Raw genomic sequence first — 17,037 nt, forward strand, 5'->3', positions numbered from 1 at the left:
TATATATTTTACTATTGCGTTATTTAAGTTTGTTTTTTTGGAATTGATTTTTTCACATTTTTTGTTCCTTGGTTCTTTTTTTATATTTCATTACAATTATTACATTCAAAATTATTTCATAAAATGTCATACTATTTCTATTGACAATTTTCTATTTAAAATATTTTATTTGTTATTAACCCTCCTTAGCCTTGCGGTTAGATGCGCGACTACGAAGCAAGACCATGCTGAGCGCGGAACAAAAGAAAACGAAGAATTCGTTATGGAGAATTCACTTTGCCGCCTTTATAGCCCTGAGTAACAAACAGGCGTAACTACTATATAGAAGAAATAGAAAAACTGAATTTTGAGATATGATGAACAATTGTCTCAAAAGCACTAAATAAGCATTAACATCGCTGGATAATCCTAAGCTGTTGCCTTGCTATACCAGTTGCCACGTAATAAATTCAAAACTAATCACTTATTATTATCTAGACATAACAATCGTAGGCTGAGAGCGATTCAAATCGTTTATTCTATAAGTGGCAACCCAAATTTTGTCAATCAGCACTCTCATCATCATAATAATCAACACCAACTCATCATCACTAATGAAAGAGCCCGCCCATGTCAAGTATCCCCCATTTTCGTTCAATGCAAGGCCATACAGCATAAATTGCGACTCCCCGTTTAGTATAGTTGTCATTGGCGCAAAAGCAGCAACAAAAAATGAATGAGACTATGAAAGCTACCGTGCGCATACAATTAAGTGGAAGTTATCAACAGGTCCCGTTATTAAAACGCAATGTCGTTTTCTTTCTTTGCGCTGTTGATTGTATATCATTGATAAGAGTACCCAACGATAGCAAATAAAGATAAATGAATAATGACCGGTTTAATGTAATATAAAAGGTGAAGGCGGAACTTACCCATTGTAAACGCGGCACGTCGAGTTGTTAATCCGCTTGTCTGACGACCGCCGCTGTCGGTCTTCGAACAGGTCCTTAATTGCCGTCACGCCCAGCACGAACAGTACCGGGATCATGGCAATCTCCTTCCCGAAAGCATTTATCTGGGGAAACCAGTTCAGCAGCACTATGAATATGAAGTACAAGTTCGCAACCCGGTGGAACTGCTCCAGCAAATTCTTCGGCACAAACGAGAGCAGCGTGTACTTGGTAGTCCGAATTTTATTCCCCACGAGGCGACCGTTGGGGTGGTCAGTTTTTGGTGTTTTAGGAGGCACTGTATGATTGGGAACCACTATCCGGTAGCCTCGATCTTCAAATTTACTGCTCCGACAGAACATCATTCGCTTCCACCAGGGTGGTCGATCGGCCCTTCGAAGTGTGTAGATGGACTCTGATCGGGAGGCTTGCCTGGAATGTCCTTTGGCCGTTGTGGAAGCCGTTCCCGTTTCCCGAGCTTCCGGCTGTTCCTTGTGGCCCGGTGGTAGTATGAAATCTGTCTTGGATCCAACTCGACTATGGCCGGAGCGAGGTACCGGCGCATCGGTGATTTGCCCATGGGAAAGCGCCCGTTGATGACCTCCTTTGACAGCGGATTTGAGAGCCGAAGGTCTCCCCGCGGCACCGCCGACCATGCGAAACGAACCTTCCCCATGACTTATCGACCGGGAGTGTCCTCCACTGCGGGGATGCTCGAACAGCGATCGACCCGCGTTTGCTCCGCTACCTACTGGTAAGGCACTACCGGCAGCCGACACATTCGGACCGGGAAACACGTAAGTACGACTGGTATCCGAGGTGAGCGCCGAGCCAGGCTGATGCCCAGGAAGCTGCAGGTGTTGCTGCGGTTGCTGCTGATTCAAAGGCGTCGCAGGCTGAAACCCAGCTGCCGAAGGACCATCCTTTCTCGAATCCTCCGATTGTGTCATCGTCGATAAACACCATCAGGACTCTCGGTGCACAGTTTCACCTGGTTCTAATTGCACTTCCGGGATTTACAAATTTAGCTACTGGAAAAATACTTCACTACTTTATTCACATTACGTCACAGTTAATGTTCCCAACTAATTGCGATTTTCACCTGCCGTTGGTGAACATCTTGAACCGATCGCTGATTACCTAATTGAGAAAACCTACGCATTAAAATTTCAATTCAAAAAGCTAGAAAAATCTCGTTCATCGAGCCAGCAATGAACAACAACTTGTTACAACCCCACACGCGCACATGCTCGCACAAACACTTGATCTGTTTTCGTTTCCATGTTTTGAGTAGTTTCAAGTTTGACGTCAAAAAAAGATACAGCTGTTCAACCACTAATGTGCGGATTGTGCTTGGCTGAGCGCGGTAACAATGCGCGTCTTGATCGATGCTGAGTAGCGGCCGGTGGAAAATGACGAAATCGACTATCTGCAAGCGGGAAAAAAGAGAGAAAAAAATGAGTTATGAATTGGAAATCAAAATATTACTTTCGATTTTTTTTCGGATTGAATTTTGATTAGAGATTTTCTTACATACATATATGATGCAAAATAAGGTTTGTTGGTTGTTTTAAATAATGTTGGACTGTGTGTATCCAATCAATCATCTATATCGATGATGCTGTTCATAGGTTTTGTATTTTTATTTCTAATGAATGTTATGAATGAAAAAAAAATGGATATGTAATTCTTCATTAGAAAATTATTCACAGTAGAAAAAAACTACTAAGTTAGTTGTATTCGTCAATATATTGTTTTATAGGTTGAAATTTCTGCGGCTAGAAATAGATTAATTTTTCAAAAGATTAAAAAAATCAGTCAAAATTATTATCCTATTTGGGGCAGAAAACAAAATCTGATGAGTACACATATTCATCAATCCACCAGCCACAAAATATTTAACATAGTAAACGAATAAAACGCATTCGTATCACGCTGGATGGCAAATTTTGGAATTACACTTCATAAAGAACTGTGCACATAGGAAGCGTTTTCGTTGCATTTGATAGTTTTGCCATTGGAAGTCTTTCAAACACAAGGCAAGCGTATCCTATGTGCGGGGCTCTGAACTCTATTAGCTGACTCGGCGAACTTCGTTTTACTTAATTTTTTTGTCGTTATTACATTTTTAGCTCAACCAAAATTTATTTAAAATTTATTTCAACCAAAATTTTTTAATTGTTAAAATTCATTTAATACAGGGGTTCCTTTATTTTATTTTACTCTACTTCAGCTGTCTGATACTTAATGAGGTGTGACGAGGATAGGCCAGTTTGAGTAGACTAACATTTTGCACAGTACATTTTACGAACGAACAAACAAAATGGGTCAAAGTGATACTAAAATTAAATTATAAATATTTGAGGTCAACCTGCCTTATCAAACGTTGTCGGGGTTCTTCGGGATCCGTGGAAATATGCTCAGCGATGATATTGATCGAGAAAAAAGGCATCAAGTAGAACCATTCTGCTTCATAATAAACAATGAACTGGAACTCACCTGTTCAAGAATTGTGACGGTCCCCTTTGTTGAAGTTTGCGTTGGAATGCAGCTAAAGAGCAGTTGAAGTCGAAAAGATGAAATATTACTGTGAACGTTCCAGACATGAATCGAATAGGATCATGAAGAACATACACTGCGCAACGGGGATGTAGCTGCAGAAAATCACGCTGACTTAATATTTCCATCGAGTGTATAGACTAATCCAAGTAAAAATAAGAAGAAGACAAACGACGGTGTTAACTTTGACAGATCCTACAGCACAGCATAGGAAGATCATTTTAAAATGTCATAAGACGAGTTTATACAGTCCCATTGAATTCCACCACTTAATTGTATCTTGACAGATACGTATTTCGACCTCAAAAGTAAGGCCGTCTTCAGTGTCTTGTACTTGACTCGACTTAGTCGACCAAGTCGAGTCAAGTACAAGCAACTGAAGACGGCCTTACTTTTGAGGTCGAAATACGTATCTGTCAAGATACAATTAAGTGGTGGAATTCAATGGGACTGTATAAACTCGTCTTATGACAAGTGAAGACATTCCACTAAAAAGCTCAAAATAATTTTCTTATCATTTTAAAATGCTTAATTCTAGACAAATTGTAATTAAAATCTGTTTGATGTAGGGCTTTCCCTTCCCTCCTGAGCCGACGTTCTGATACCTGATACCGGATATCTCTGCGTATTCCTGACAGATTATCGATCTGCAGTCAGCATTGGTCGGCCAATTAGTTCGAGTTTCCGGGAAAAGCATGAACCATTGGATGCAGATTAAATTAACCCTGAACTTGCCAATGTTCCGCGTTCTATATAAAACTTGTTCAATAACGCACTGAATTATTTACCCACCGACTACACACGGCACAAACCCTGATTTCGCGACTATTCCGCGTCCTAATACGAATACGTTCAATCACGCATTCTACTCACTGACAGCACAAAGCACAATCAAATACTCGGATTCTTCGAATATTTCGCGTTCTACCTGAAACACATCCGATCCAATTAATTTATTCACTTAGGCGGAATTCCTGTGGATTTCCTGGAATTTCTTGGAGCATCCGCGAACTTCTTAAAAAAAAAACGCCTTTGTAATTTTTTGGAGCAAAGTTCTACATAAATTGTCTCTAAACTATGGAAACTTATAAGTTCTCATAGAATCCTTGTAAAAAGAGATATTTCGGCGATTTCTATGCAATTTTTACCTGCGGATGTTCCCTTTTAATTTATGTTACCCTTTGGATTTCTGAACAATGCCTTATATAATGAGGAATCAGCATCCTGATTTGTTTTCAATGCAATATAAAACCTATAATTGCTGACAGGAAATTTACGACATAAAAAATGAGTAAAGAATGGGCCCAGGAGATTGCTCGGCTGTCGTTGCGGATGCTCAGGACTGTCCCTGTGATGTCTGTGCGAATCTTAAAGCAGCTTACTTGATGGGCTACAGCTCTTCGATGAACCTACGCCGAATGGAGTATCCTTCTCCACTGGACTCGATCCTGGGCCAATCGCTTCCAGTCGCCCTGAACATTGAGCGCCCTCAGGTCCTCTTCAACTGCAAAATACCATCGTGTACGCGGCCTTCCACGAAGCCTGCGACCTCTTCCGGGTTCTCTACTAAATATTATCTTCGCTTGACGTTCTTCCGGCATACGAACAACGTGACCAGCCCACCGTAGTCTGCCGTGTTGTATAAGCTTAATAATATCCAGCCCTTTATACCCCTGGTACAATTCGTGATTCATGCGACGCCGCCAGATACCGTTCTCCTGTTTACCGCCGAGTATTGTCTGCAGCACCTTACGCTCAAACATTCCGAGAGCTCTCCGATCAGCCTCCTTTAACGTCCATGTCTCATGGCCGTATAAAGCCACCGGAAGAATCAGAATAGTATACAGCGCGAGTTTTGTTTTCGTTTGCAGACTACGGAAATTAAGCTGGTTACGAAGTCCGTAATAAGCCCTATTTGCAGCTGCAATACGCCTTTTCACCTCGCGGGTAACATCATTATCGCACGTCACTAATGTTCCAAGATACACACATTCTTCTACCACTTCAAATTTTTTACCATCCAGCACTATTTCGCTTCCACCACCACTAATGAACCCACGTTGATTGCCAGCGACCATGTACTTCGTTTTGCTGGTATTGATCGTGAGTCCAAGCCTCGCTGACTCCCTCTTAAAAGGCACAAAAGCCTCTTCCACGGCACGGCGATCGATTCCGATAATATCGATATCGTCCGCAAATCCCAGGAGCATATGCGATTTTGTGATAATGGTACCGCTTCTTTGCACACCAGCTCTCCTATTCGCTCCCTCGAGCGCTATATTGAACAGTAGGTTCGAGAGTGCATCACCCTGCTTTAATCCATCTAAGGTAACAAATGACGTCGATATTTCATCCGCAACCCTTACACTTGATTTCGATCCGTCCAACGTTATACGAATCAGCCGTATCAGTTTCGCCGGAAAACCATGTTCAATAGAGTGGCCCAGGCTAGTATGGGGAGAAAAAAAGTCGTCGGATTCTACGGGGCACCCTCCAGGATTTTGCCTTTAGGTAAGAAAATCATTCTCTGAAAATTTCAGCCTGATCGGTTATTGCATAAGCTGGCGCAATTGATTTGAAGTTAATATGAGGGTTTCAGTTTCAGAGAAATGTATGGGAAGATACACCTCTGTTACTATTTCGTACAAAAAATTGGATGGAAAAGCCCGATTGAGCCCAGATTTGCAGGAAATGAAGTTAACATGCCAATGAACAATTCGACATAAAATTCTACTATGATTAAATAAACTTTAAATTAGTTTTTAGCTGATTTATTTGGAATTTGGTTGAGCACTTGAAAATTCCTTGCCTTGAAAACAAGCGCATGTAATCAAAGGATCTCCATCTCACTGAACATATATTCACGATATAACATCTCATCGTGAAACAAAGGAATACAGCACGCTTCTTTTTGTCAACATGCGTGCTCAGTGCTGAAAAAAATCACAAAAATAAAGTGCTATACATTGCTTTGTTTTTGATGGGATGAATTCCAGGAGCAGTTGCCCAGTTGCTACAGTGAACTCTCCCTAACTCGATGTTCTGTAACTGGATAGTTTCCCCTACTCGATGAAATTCAAAGTCCCTTGAATCTAGCATACTGCGTTCCCTTCGTAAGTCGATATCTCCCGTACTCGATATTCTCTAAGTCGAAGTAATTTTCCAATGCATTTTCAGTTCACCTAGATAACTCGATGTTGTCAGAAACAGTTACATGCACGATACAGTTATAAATGAGAAGTGATAAGCGAGAAGTGAGAAATAATAAGTTAGAAGTGAGAAATGAGAAATAAGAAGTGAGAAGTGAAAAGTTTGAAGTGAGAAATTCGAAGTGAGAAGTTAAATGAGAAATGAGAAGTGTGAAGTAAGAAGTGAGTACTGAGAAATGAGAAAAAAAATGATAAATTTGAAGTGCGAAGTAAGTAGTTAGAAGGGAAAAGCAATAAGTGAAAAATGAAAAGTGAGAAGTGAAAAGTTATAAATATGAAATGAGAAGTCAGAAGGTAGATATCATGAAGTAATAAGTGAGAAGTATAAAATGAGAAAAATGAGAAGTTAGAAATGAATAGAGAAAAGTTAGAAATTCGAAATGTGGAGTGAAAAGTGAGAAGTGCGAAGTGAGAAGTGAGTAGTGAGAAATAAGAAGTGAAAAATTTGAAGTGCGAAGTGAGTAGTGAGAAGTGAAAAAAAATAAGTGAAAAATAAAAAGTGAAAAGTGATAAATAAGAAATGAAAAATTAGGAGTGAGATATAAATAAGTGAGAAGTGAAAAATGAGAAGTGAGAAATAAATAAAAGAGAAGAGAAGTGAAAATTAAAAGTGAGAAGCGGGAAATTTGAGCTGTGATGTGAAAAATGAGAAGTACCAAGTGAGAAATGGAAAAAGCGAATTAAGAAGTGAGAAGTGAGTAGTGGGAAAAGAGAAATTAGAGGTGAGAAGTGAGAATTCGAATTAGTAGTGAGAAGTGAAAAGTTAGAAATTTGAAGTAAAAAGCAGGTTTGACAAAACTCCTCAAACTCGCTAGTGTTAAATAAAATCATCATCAGCAAAATGCTGCGTTCGCATCCTCACGAATGAGGGGAAGCGTAAATGAAGTAGAGGCCCAAACAAGCAGAGTGAGGAAGAGCGAAGCAAAAACACAAGCGAGTGTGGCGTCGGGTGGAAGAGCACTCATTAAGCCTCCGGAGCGACGCTTTGCATGTGATGAAAATCGTAGAGGCTGTTTTGCGTGTGAGTGAGAGTGAGTGACGCACCACAAGAAAAAGATGAACGTCAAACTCCCTCTTGTTTTACGATGCACAAGCTCGGGTTGGATGATGCTCATTGTTGTGAGTGATAAGTAAGAAATGAGAAGTCAGAAGTGAAATATAAGAAGTTATACGTGAGAAAGGAGAAGTAAAAAGTGAAAAATGAGAAAAGCGAAGTGAGAAATGATTAGTAAGTATTGTGGAGTGAGAAGAGAGTAGTGGGAAGAGGGAGGTAAGAAGAAATGTGCAAAGAGAGAAGTGAGAACTGAGAAATGAGAAGTGAGAAGTGAGTTGTGAGAAGGGAGTAAGAAGGAGTGAGAAATAAGAACCGGAAAACGAGAAGTAAAATACGAGATTCTTCCTCTTTCTATCTTTTTCTCTTATTCCTTCTTTCTGTCTTATCAAATCTCTCCATCTCACTTCACACTACACAACGTCCCACTACTCACTTTCCAATTAATATTTGGAATTTCTCACTCTTTGCTTCTGTTAATATCACTACTCACATCCTACTTCTCCCTTCGCAACTACCACTTCTCACTTTTCACCACTCACTTCTCGCCACTGACTTCTCATTTCTCACTTTCCACTACTCACATGTTACTGCACACATCTCACTATTCAATACTTAGTTCCGTTTTTCAGTACTCGCTTCTTACTACTCTATACTTATTTCGAACATCTCATTTCTCACTTATCAGTTCTCGCTGTTCACTATTCACTTCGAACATTTCATTTCTCACTTCACTTAATAAGGAAACAAATTTTAACTACTTGGCAAAATATAAATGTGTTCCCTATCTCGATACCTCCCTAACTCGATGACCCCTTCGATATCGAGTAAGGGAATGTTTACTGTATAAATTTCTAACCAAATATGTTATTTTTGTGATAAAATTGTAACAAAAATTTAAGTATGTAGTGTATTTTAAATTTAGATATTTAGACATCCTGCACCAAGTTTCTAACAAATTATGTTGAAATTTAGAATAACATAATAACATATGTTGATATAATTTTGATATGACCTTCTGGTGGGGTAACAGACCCTGGAATTCTTCTGGAAAATATATTTTAAAAAAATCTAGTAAATACCAAAACAAAATATCTTCTCAAAATCTCCCGGAAATTCCTGTCGGGAGTCCCCTAAAATATCTTCAGATCCCCAATATTATCTTTGAAAAATGCCCCCGGAAATTATTCCAGGTATTCATCTGCATTTTTTGCATGAGACTTTTCCAAGCATTTCTACGGAATTCACTTTAAGATTTCTTGCAGAAATTTTTCCGGCGTTCCCGATTTTTATTTTCAAAAATTCCTTCGGCAATTCGTTTTTGAGATTACCCCAGAAAATGGAACTAATTCTAATGGAACTGTTCCAGGAAATTTATCTTTGAGGAAGAACTTTGGTTTGGATCCCTGGAAGATTTTTTGGATAAAAGCTTGAAAAAATTTCCGATCAAATTACGGTTGGATTTCTCAAAGAGCGCCCAGAGGGAATTTTTGAAGAAATTCCTGAAAGAGTTGTTGAAGTAATTACAGTAGAAATTTCTTGTTTTGAACCCTTGAAGACATTTAAAGAAAGCTTTTTTTTAATAAATTGTGTTTACTGTTTACTGTTTACAAGGCATTGAATCCTAAAGAGAAAGAATAAGTCTCTCACTTATCATCTCTGTATACATATACGATATGTAGCATACCGCGAGAAACTTTTTTCGCAAGCTGTCATGATAGAGAACTGATTCGGGATGTTATACCCCATGATTAATTTCTTTTAGAAAGCTCCAAATATGGGGAGCACTGGCTCTGATGATGCATTTCAACTTGTTCTACACAGATGTGCAGTAACCAACACGAAAGGAGCAAAAACAAAGCGAGAATCACCATTTTTCTGTGGGGGCCGCCTATCCAATTCTGTTTTTTCGCCCTTGTATACAAGTTTGATAAATTTGTTATCATGGCTTGTTATGATTCGGAACAGTTTTTGCCTCTCTTCTATCGTTGTTCGTTATCTATTGAGAGCGATTTCGGCAAACCCTGCTGTTTACTGTTTATTGTTTAGTGTTCATTGTTCATTGTTCATTGTTTATTGTTTATTGTTTATTGTTTATTGTTTATTATTTATTATTTATTGTTTATTGTTTATTGTTTATTGTTTATTGTTTATTGTTTATTGTTTATTGTTTATTGTTTATTGTTTATTGTTTATTGTTTATTGTTTATTGTTTATTGTTTATTGTTTATTGTTTATTGTTTATTGTTTATTGTTTATTGTTTATTGTTTATTGTTTATTGTTTATTGTTTATTGTTTATTGTTTATTGTTTATTGTTTATTGTTTATTGTTTATTGTTTATTGTTTATTGTTTTTTGTTTATTGTTTATTGTTTATTGTTTATTGTTTATTGTTTATTGTTTATTGTTTATTGTTTATTGTTTATTGTTTATTGTTTATTGTTTATTGTTTATTGTTTATTGTTTATTGTTTATTGTTTATTGTTTATTGTTTATTGTTTATTGTTTATTGTTTATTGTTTATTGTTTATTGTTGTTTATTGTTTATTGTTTATTGTTTATTGTTTATTGTTTGTTGTTTATTGTTTATTGTTTATTGTTTATTGTTTAGTGTTTATTGTGTATTTTGTGTGAGTTGTTGGTTATTGTTTATTGTTTATTTTTTATGGTTTATTGTTTTGTGTTTATTGTTTATTATTGTTTATTGTTTATTGTTTATTGTTTATTGTTTATTGTTTATTGTTTATTGTTTATTGTTTATTGTTTATTGTTTATTGTTTATTGTTTATTGTTTATTGTTTATTGTTTATTGTTTATTGTTTATTGTTTATTGTTTATTGTTTATTGTTTATTGTTTATTGTTTATTGTTTATTGTTTATTGTTTATTGTTTATTGTTTATTGTTTATTTGTATATTGTTTATTTGTATATTGTTTATTGTTTATTTGTATATTGTTTATTGTTTATTTGTATATTGTTTATTGTTTATTTGTATATTGTTTATTGTTTATTGTTACCCAGAGAGGGTTGAGGGAATAAGTTGCTAGGTTAAAGAATGAACATATTTTGATCAAGAAACGTAAATGCGGTGATTTAAAATATTTATATACTTTTATATTTTTTTTATACATATCGTCCAATTTTCAACACTTTTCACTATGTATTTGGTGACGAATCAACCGTCTAAGCTACCAAAATGTGTCAATCCCCTTTGACGGTTTATTACTCACTCAAATCCATCGCTTTTGCTTTCGTTAATTCTCTACTCTCCTACGCATGCAAATTGCTGTCTCCCCATGTAAAGAGTACCTGCCTGTTGTTTTCAGAATTATTCATGCAGTTTTTTTGCGGTTTTCACCAAGCCGAACCGATGCGTTCGTCCACCCTGGTTGGACCAACCGCGCGCACCGTTTCGCTATTTTGGCTCAATGAAAGTGGAACAATGCGAAGCAATATAAAACCGAATTGAAACGCAGCGGAAAAGCATACGACGTTCGGAGAAAGAGAAAAGAGTAAAAAAAATACTGGAATTAATTTGTGAATTATAATCAGCAAACACGCCAACCAAGACCTAAGTGATACACTTTCTGCTATACGCACTTTTAACCAGATGGTGTTTGCTGAGTCATTTTGGTGGCATTGGTAAGGTAACTGGATATTTCTTGCATTGTTGCATTGTTGAATATGCGATTTTATCCGATCAATCTTTGCTGTTTTAATATGACTTAGGCGAGTCACTGAGATGCTGAAGATGGCCCTACAACTGTCGAGATTCAAATACGTATCTGAAAATTTACAGTACAGTGGTGGAATTAAATGGAATGTTTTAACTTGTCTTATGACAATTGACAAGTAAAGACATTCTGCTAAAAATCTGTCTATATTTCTCTAATCATCATATTCTATTTTTGGGATTATTAAAAGAACTTGACTACCAAAATTTACTTTCATGAAGCCGGACTCAACAAGATCTAACTACGCGAACCAGTGCTCTCATGTTTACGCAACTTATCAACATTCACCTGACTTCACCCTCCAGCTCCGATCATTTTGTTTTCTCACCTTCCTTGGATTATGTACATGCGTTCTCGTATGAGGAAATTTGCAGCGCTACCAAGTACCAACATATTGGGTCTCTTGAAGCTTACGCAAAACTGTATCATGCCGGTGTCGTCAATAGCAATGTGTTGAGGTCAGCGTAAATAAACCGATGTGGTTTCTCCCTCATTTTACACTGGAATCGGCCGCGATTCGCTTCGACCTTAAACTTGCTGACCATGAGATAAACCACATATGCATGAGCTTACTTTCGTACCTTTCAGCATACGAACAGAAGCATGTATCTATGCTGGGACGGACGGTGTTTGGTCAACAAAAGCCGAGGAAACAAAAACACACAGTGCCCAAGACAGCACAAAAAGCGGTCAGTAAACTTTGTTCAGTCACATTCGTGTGTGCGTCGTCCGTCGGACGGTCGGCTCGGTTCTCTGCTGGTTGGACAACAAACGTGACCAACTTGAAGAAAAGTTGTCGATTCGAAAGGAAAACATTGAAACAGCGATTGTTTGGCACTCCCTGGTTTGAATGGCTTTTGCAACCCAGGGCTTTGGGTTTACTTGTGCTGACGACGCAAACTAACATCATTATTCTCGACTAGCTGATTTCGTTTCAAATCAACAAACGTTAAATTGCTATAAAGGCCAATCAGGCGTTGAATCGATGCACGCGCCGCTATGTATTACTTCGAAAATTCAACTAAACAGCTGCTGCCGTTGACATATACGGAGTAGCATTAATGTAAAAGGGCACAACTTCTCCTGGTTCCAACCATTCACTTGAAAGCGTTAAGAACTGAAATCAATGATCTTAACTGCTACATTTTGACATAGAGTCTTTTTTTAACGTTGGCACTCCCCGAGTATCAACTTATACTTTCATAGTGCAAACTAGAACCGCGCCAAATGACCTTCCACTGCTTTAGTTTCAGTGGATGGAGTTTGAATTTTGAGAAAAATTCAAAACTGTTGGAACGTGCCGGTATTGTACGATAAAAATAAACGGCATGCAAGAAACGCATAGTTATTTATTATAATGTCACGAAAAAGCCGGACCACATAAGAGTCAGTTTTGTTGCGCAAGAGGTATATTTATGATGTCTACTTCTTCTGTTGAGCAACTCCGAGTAGTGTGAATAATGTCTCTTCCCAGAAGCTTGTTTTAATTAGGCGAATAAAATTACGTAATCTAAAATCGACCTACCGGTCCGCGTTCACGGGACCGAAGAAAAGAAAGTTTCAGTAGCATGGAGCACCTTGGCCTAGCTGTTTCTGATCTTTTTGGATTAACTGGCTCCTAAGGGAAGTGCTTTCGGAACTTAATGAATGTAATAGTCTGTTGGTGTCACAGTTCAGATATCTGATTTGAACTGAGCATATAAATGACGTTGCATATCAAGATACACTTTATCAAGGTATCAGGCTATTATGCCGAAGGTCATTAGGCCGAACGGCCATCAGGCCGAATGAGAAGTTAAAGGTGGGATATGAGAAGTGAGAAGTCAGTTATTCCTTTTTCTTCTTTCTTTCACATTCTTCTTTGATCTTTCTTGCTTTTATCCTACTTCCTTTCTCCATCTAATTCATTTTTTTCTTTTATTTTTCCTCCTTGCTTTTTAATCATCCTATTTCACTTTCAATTTTCCCTTATTCATTTTTTCTTCTTCTTTCTATAAGAAAATTATCATGAGCTTATAGTGAAATGACTTTTCTTGTCTTTACTTCTCCGTTCTTCCTTTTTTATTTTGAGCTTTTCCTTCTTCCTTCTTCTTTACTTTTTTACTTCTTTCTCTTTTTTCTTCATTTTTAATTTTTTTCTTCTGCCTTGTATTTTACACTTTCTTACTTTTTTCTTCTTTCACTTTTTCTTCTTTATCCTCCTGCTTTTTTTTTCTTCGTTCGACATACTTCCTTTTTTCGTCTTTCTTCTTTATTCTTTCTTATTTTTCCTTCGTTATTTCTTCTTCGATCTCCACTTTCTTCTTCCTTATTCTTTCACTTTTTCTTCTTCCCTTCTACCTTACTCGTACAACAAAGTTGTACCGAAAAGCTATCATTTCACTCCAATAAAGGTTCAGGGGCTCATAGTGTTATACATTAATCTACTCAGCTCGACGAACTGAGAAAATATGTATCTGTCAGTGTGTGTGCACAGTTGCCATAAAAAAACATTAGCCATTTTTTCACATGATAATTATTATCCGATTTTCTAACAATAAGTTGCATTTAAGTCTATATGCAGGCCATTCAAAGTTTCATTTGTGATTCTGACTTCAAAATCTAATTTCTGTTTTTTTTTCTTCTGTCTAAGTTTTTTTTCGTACTGTCTCTGTCTCTATGTTCCGTAGATCTCCGTTACTCAGGCCATCCGGAAGACGCTCCCAGTCGAACCAATCCTCGAGCACGACGACACGCCACATCGTCCCTTACGCCAAATGCCCGGATGAGCAACCGAAATTCCTTGATCCCGAATCCTAAGCCCCGTCCATCCTTAAATATTGTAAACTAACCTCGAGTCACCACGAGTACGCTGGCTCCTATCCCTCTCTTACTAACTGAAAAAAATGACCTTGATTGTATATATCACAAAGAAACATGGAAACATTGCTCCGTAAAGTGTTATACACTTCTCATCTCTCAGAATCTCACCTCACTTATCATGTCTTACTTCTCATTTCTTGCTTCCCACTCCTCATTACTCACTTCTCACATCTCACTTCCAATTCTCACGTCTCACTCCTTATATATCATTTCTTACTCCTCACTTTTCACTTCTCGTTTCTCACTTCTCACTTCCTACTTATCACATCCCACTTCTCAATGTTGTTCTCACTTTTCACTTCTTACGTGCCAATAGGCTCCTATGACCATCCGGCCTGATGGAATTCGGTCTACTGACCTAGCGTCCTTTATCAAGTGATGAAGTCCGTTATCTGAGCAGGCTATGAGCCTTAGTGGGCCCACTGGTAATTGAAGGAGTCAGAGGGGAACAGACAGACAGGTTGACAAAAGAGAAAAAGGCAAATGGACAACGGAGAAATAGATTAACATTCTAAATATAGAGAGAACGGCAGACAAAAAGAGAGACAGTAAGACTAACAAACAAACAATCCTGCGAAAAAAAAGAAAATTAACAAAAAAGTGATAATCAGACAAAAAAGGGGGCGGACAGTATATGGCAAAAATAGAGAAACAGCCAGACCACAAAAAGAGGGACTGTCTCTGCCAAAAAAGACAGACTGCCAGGAAAAAAGACAGCCAGCAAGAAAAAAAATAGGCGGCAAAACAGAGATATACATGTTCCATTCTTTTGAGGCATAAAGTTGTTGTGTCAGACACATGATACACAAATACATACATCAAATGTACTTAGCAGCGACCCTAATTAATACTAAGCCATGAGGCGACATTGTCTAACTTACGATTCTAGTGAAATAGAAAAAGAAACAATCAACCTTATAAAATTGCCCATTAGGTAAAAACGATTAAGAACGCTTAAAAGTTCTATCAGCCTCAGGAACCTCAGCACAATTAGTCGAATAAGCATGTGCCTATGCAGCAAAACAGGCCTCCGCAAGTAAGGTTTTGTGATAATAGACAAAGTATGTTTTCCGCAATGACCGCCAAGGTCAGCTCAAATATAAATTAATCAACTTTCAAGCACTTCTACTGGCTCCCAACACTGTTCGCCCTCGCCTGAAGGCATTAATTGAAACAACGCCCACAATGAGTTGACTCAATTATCACCGAACAACTGTGGCTGTAAATTCCAACCGACCGACAGCAGCGCGAGCGAGTAAGCTTGACAACCAATCATTAGCGAGCAATTTTTGCGATAACGACGACGATCGACTATGGACCCAGAGCGTTTCCTTTTCTTGGATTGCCACGTGGAGAGACACAAACGGCAACAAGGAATGATACTGCACCGGGACCATGGTGACTGATTGTGTAGCGTGATGTGCCACCAAGTGTGCAGTTCTTTTTAATCCCATTTGCGTGTCAAGTTGTCGCATTCACTCACGTAATAACCAAATTACTTGTCACACTCTTGTCGGGAGATAATATCCAGCTGTATCATTGCGCTTTCCACGCAGGAGAATCTCTGGAGACGTCACCCGGTTCTTATGTCACCCCGGATGGGCATGTCATCTCTCCGGAACAGTTATTTCCCCGTTGGATTGCTACGTGTTCGACTTTGGTCCCGTATTGTAAGTGAGAAGAACTTCTCTGCTAACTTAATCTCGGTTCCGTCACAGTTACGCCCTTTTGACGGATTTAATACGTGCCCGACGACGTACATGAGGAAGTGGATTCAGTTTTTTTATTCCATCACGTCTTCAGCGTCGGTAAGTGGGTCGCCAAGCTTGTGCGAAATCAAACCGTGACTCCTGTGGAAGAATTGATTTTTTTTTCGCTGAAATCCAACAAAGAGAAAACAAACGTAACAACGATGACGGCGCGACTCTGGATGTATTTAATATCGTTGATAACGATAATTATTTCAATTTAAAATTATTCCTTTCCTGTTGTTACGCCTACCCTTTGTTGCTATTATAAAATGTTTAGACGCAAATTTTAAATTATGGATGATCATTGAAAAGAGATGTTTTTTATAAACTGCAGACATGAACCCAGTGTTTTTGCTTTATAGTAACGATAGGAGAACCTCGCAAGTAGGTTAAACTATTTGTCATAAGACGAGTTTATACAATCCCATTTAATTCCACCACTTAATTGTTGAGACTGTTGACTGTTGAGGTCGAAATACGTATCTGTCAAGGTACAATTAAGTGGTGGAATTAAATGGGATTGTACAAACTCGTCTTATGTCAAGTGAGGTTACACTAGTTATTTTTACTTCATTGTTTTAGTATAATTAAGCTAGTTTGTTGACGCTGTCTTTGTTCTAGATCCTAGGACCTGGGCTTGCGGAAGCCCTTGGATAACTTAAAGTATGTCGGATAACCATTTTAACCTAAAAATAAATTCAACGTTTCAAAATTACTTTGTGGTGAAGTTTTGAACGCAATCTCAGGTTTTGTCCGGGTCACGTTTGCGGAAAAGCCATCAGAATCCGAGTACCAACCTCCACCGCGGTTAGTTCTTTTTTGCAAATTGAATATCTTTCGGATGCTTGATTTGTCCAGTCTCACATGTGCTTTACTATTGTATATCCACAGTCAAGCGAGTGCACATTGTTTATTAAACGAGAGCATCGCACTCTATGCCC

The 17,037-nt window shown here is 38.1% G+C and overlaps 1 protein-coding gene across 7 annotated transcripts in view; it reads right to left on the bottom strand.

Annotated features, from left to right (window-relative positions):
* Window positions 1–17,037, bottom strand: part of LOC134212042 (phospholipid-transporting ATPase VD) — a 270,366-nt gene that overhangs the window by 97,540 nt on the left and 155,789 nt on the right. For 6 of the 7 annotated variants that reach the window (XR_009979182.1, XM_062689545.1, XM_062689544.1 and 3 more), the window contains one exon: window positions 912–2,069. Coding sequence is in view for 6 of the 7 variants with exons in the window: in XM_062689545.1 (XP_062545529.1) it covers window positions 912–1,879 (968 nt within the window). In the remaining variant the exon portion in view is untranslated. Of the gene's footprint in view, window positions 1–911; window positions 2,084–17,037 lie in introns of those variants that run through there. The other variant, XM_062689542.1, reaches the window with a different exon arrangement.

This window comes from Armigeres subalbatus, chromosome 2 (genome assembly GCF_024139115.2).
Source record: "Armigeres subalbatus isolate Guangzhou_Male chromosome 2, GZ_Asu_2, whole genome shotgun sequence".
Lineage (NCBI taxonomy): Eukaryota > Metazoa > Arthropoda > Insecta > Diptera > Culicidae > Armigeres > Armigeres subalbatus.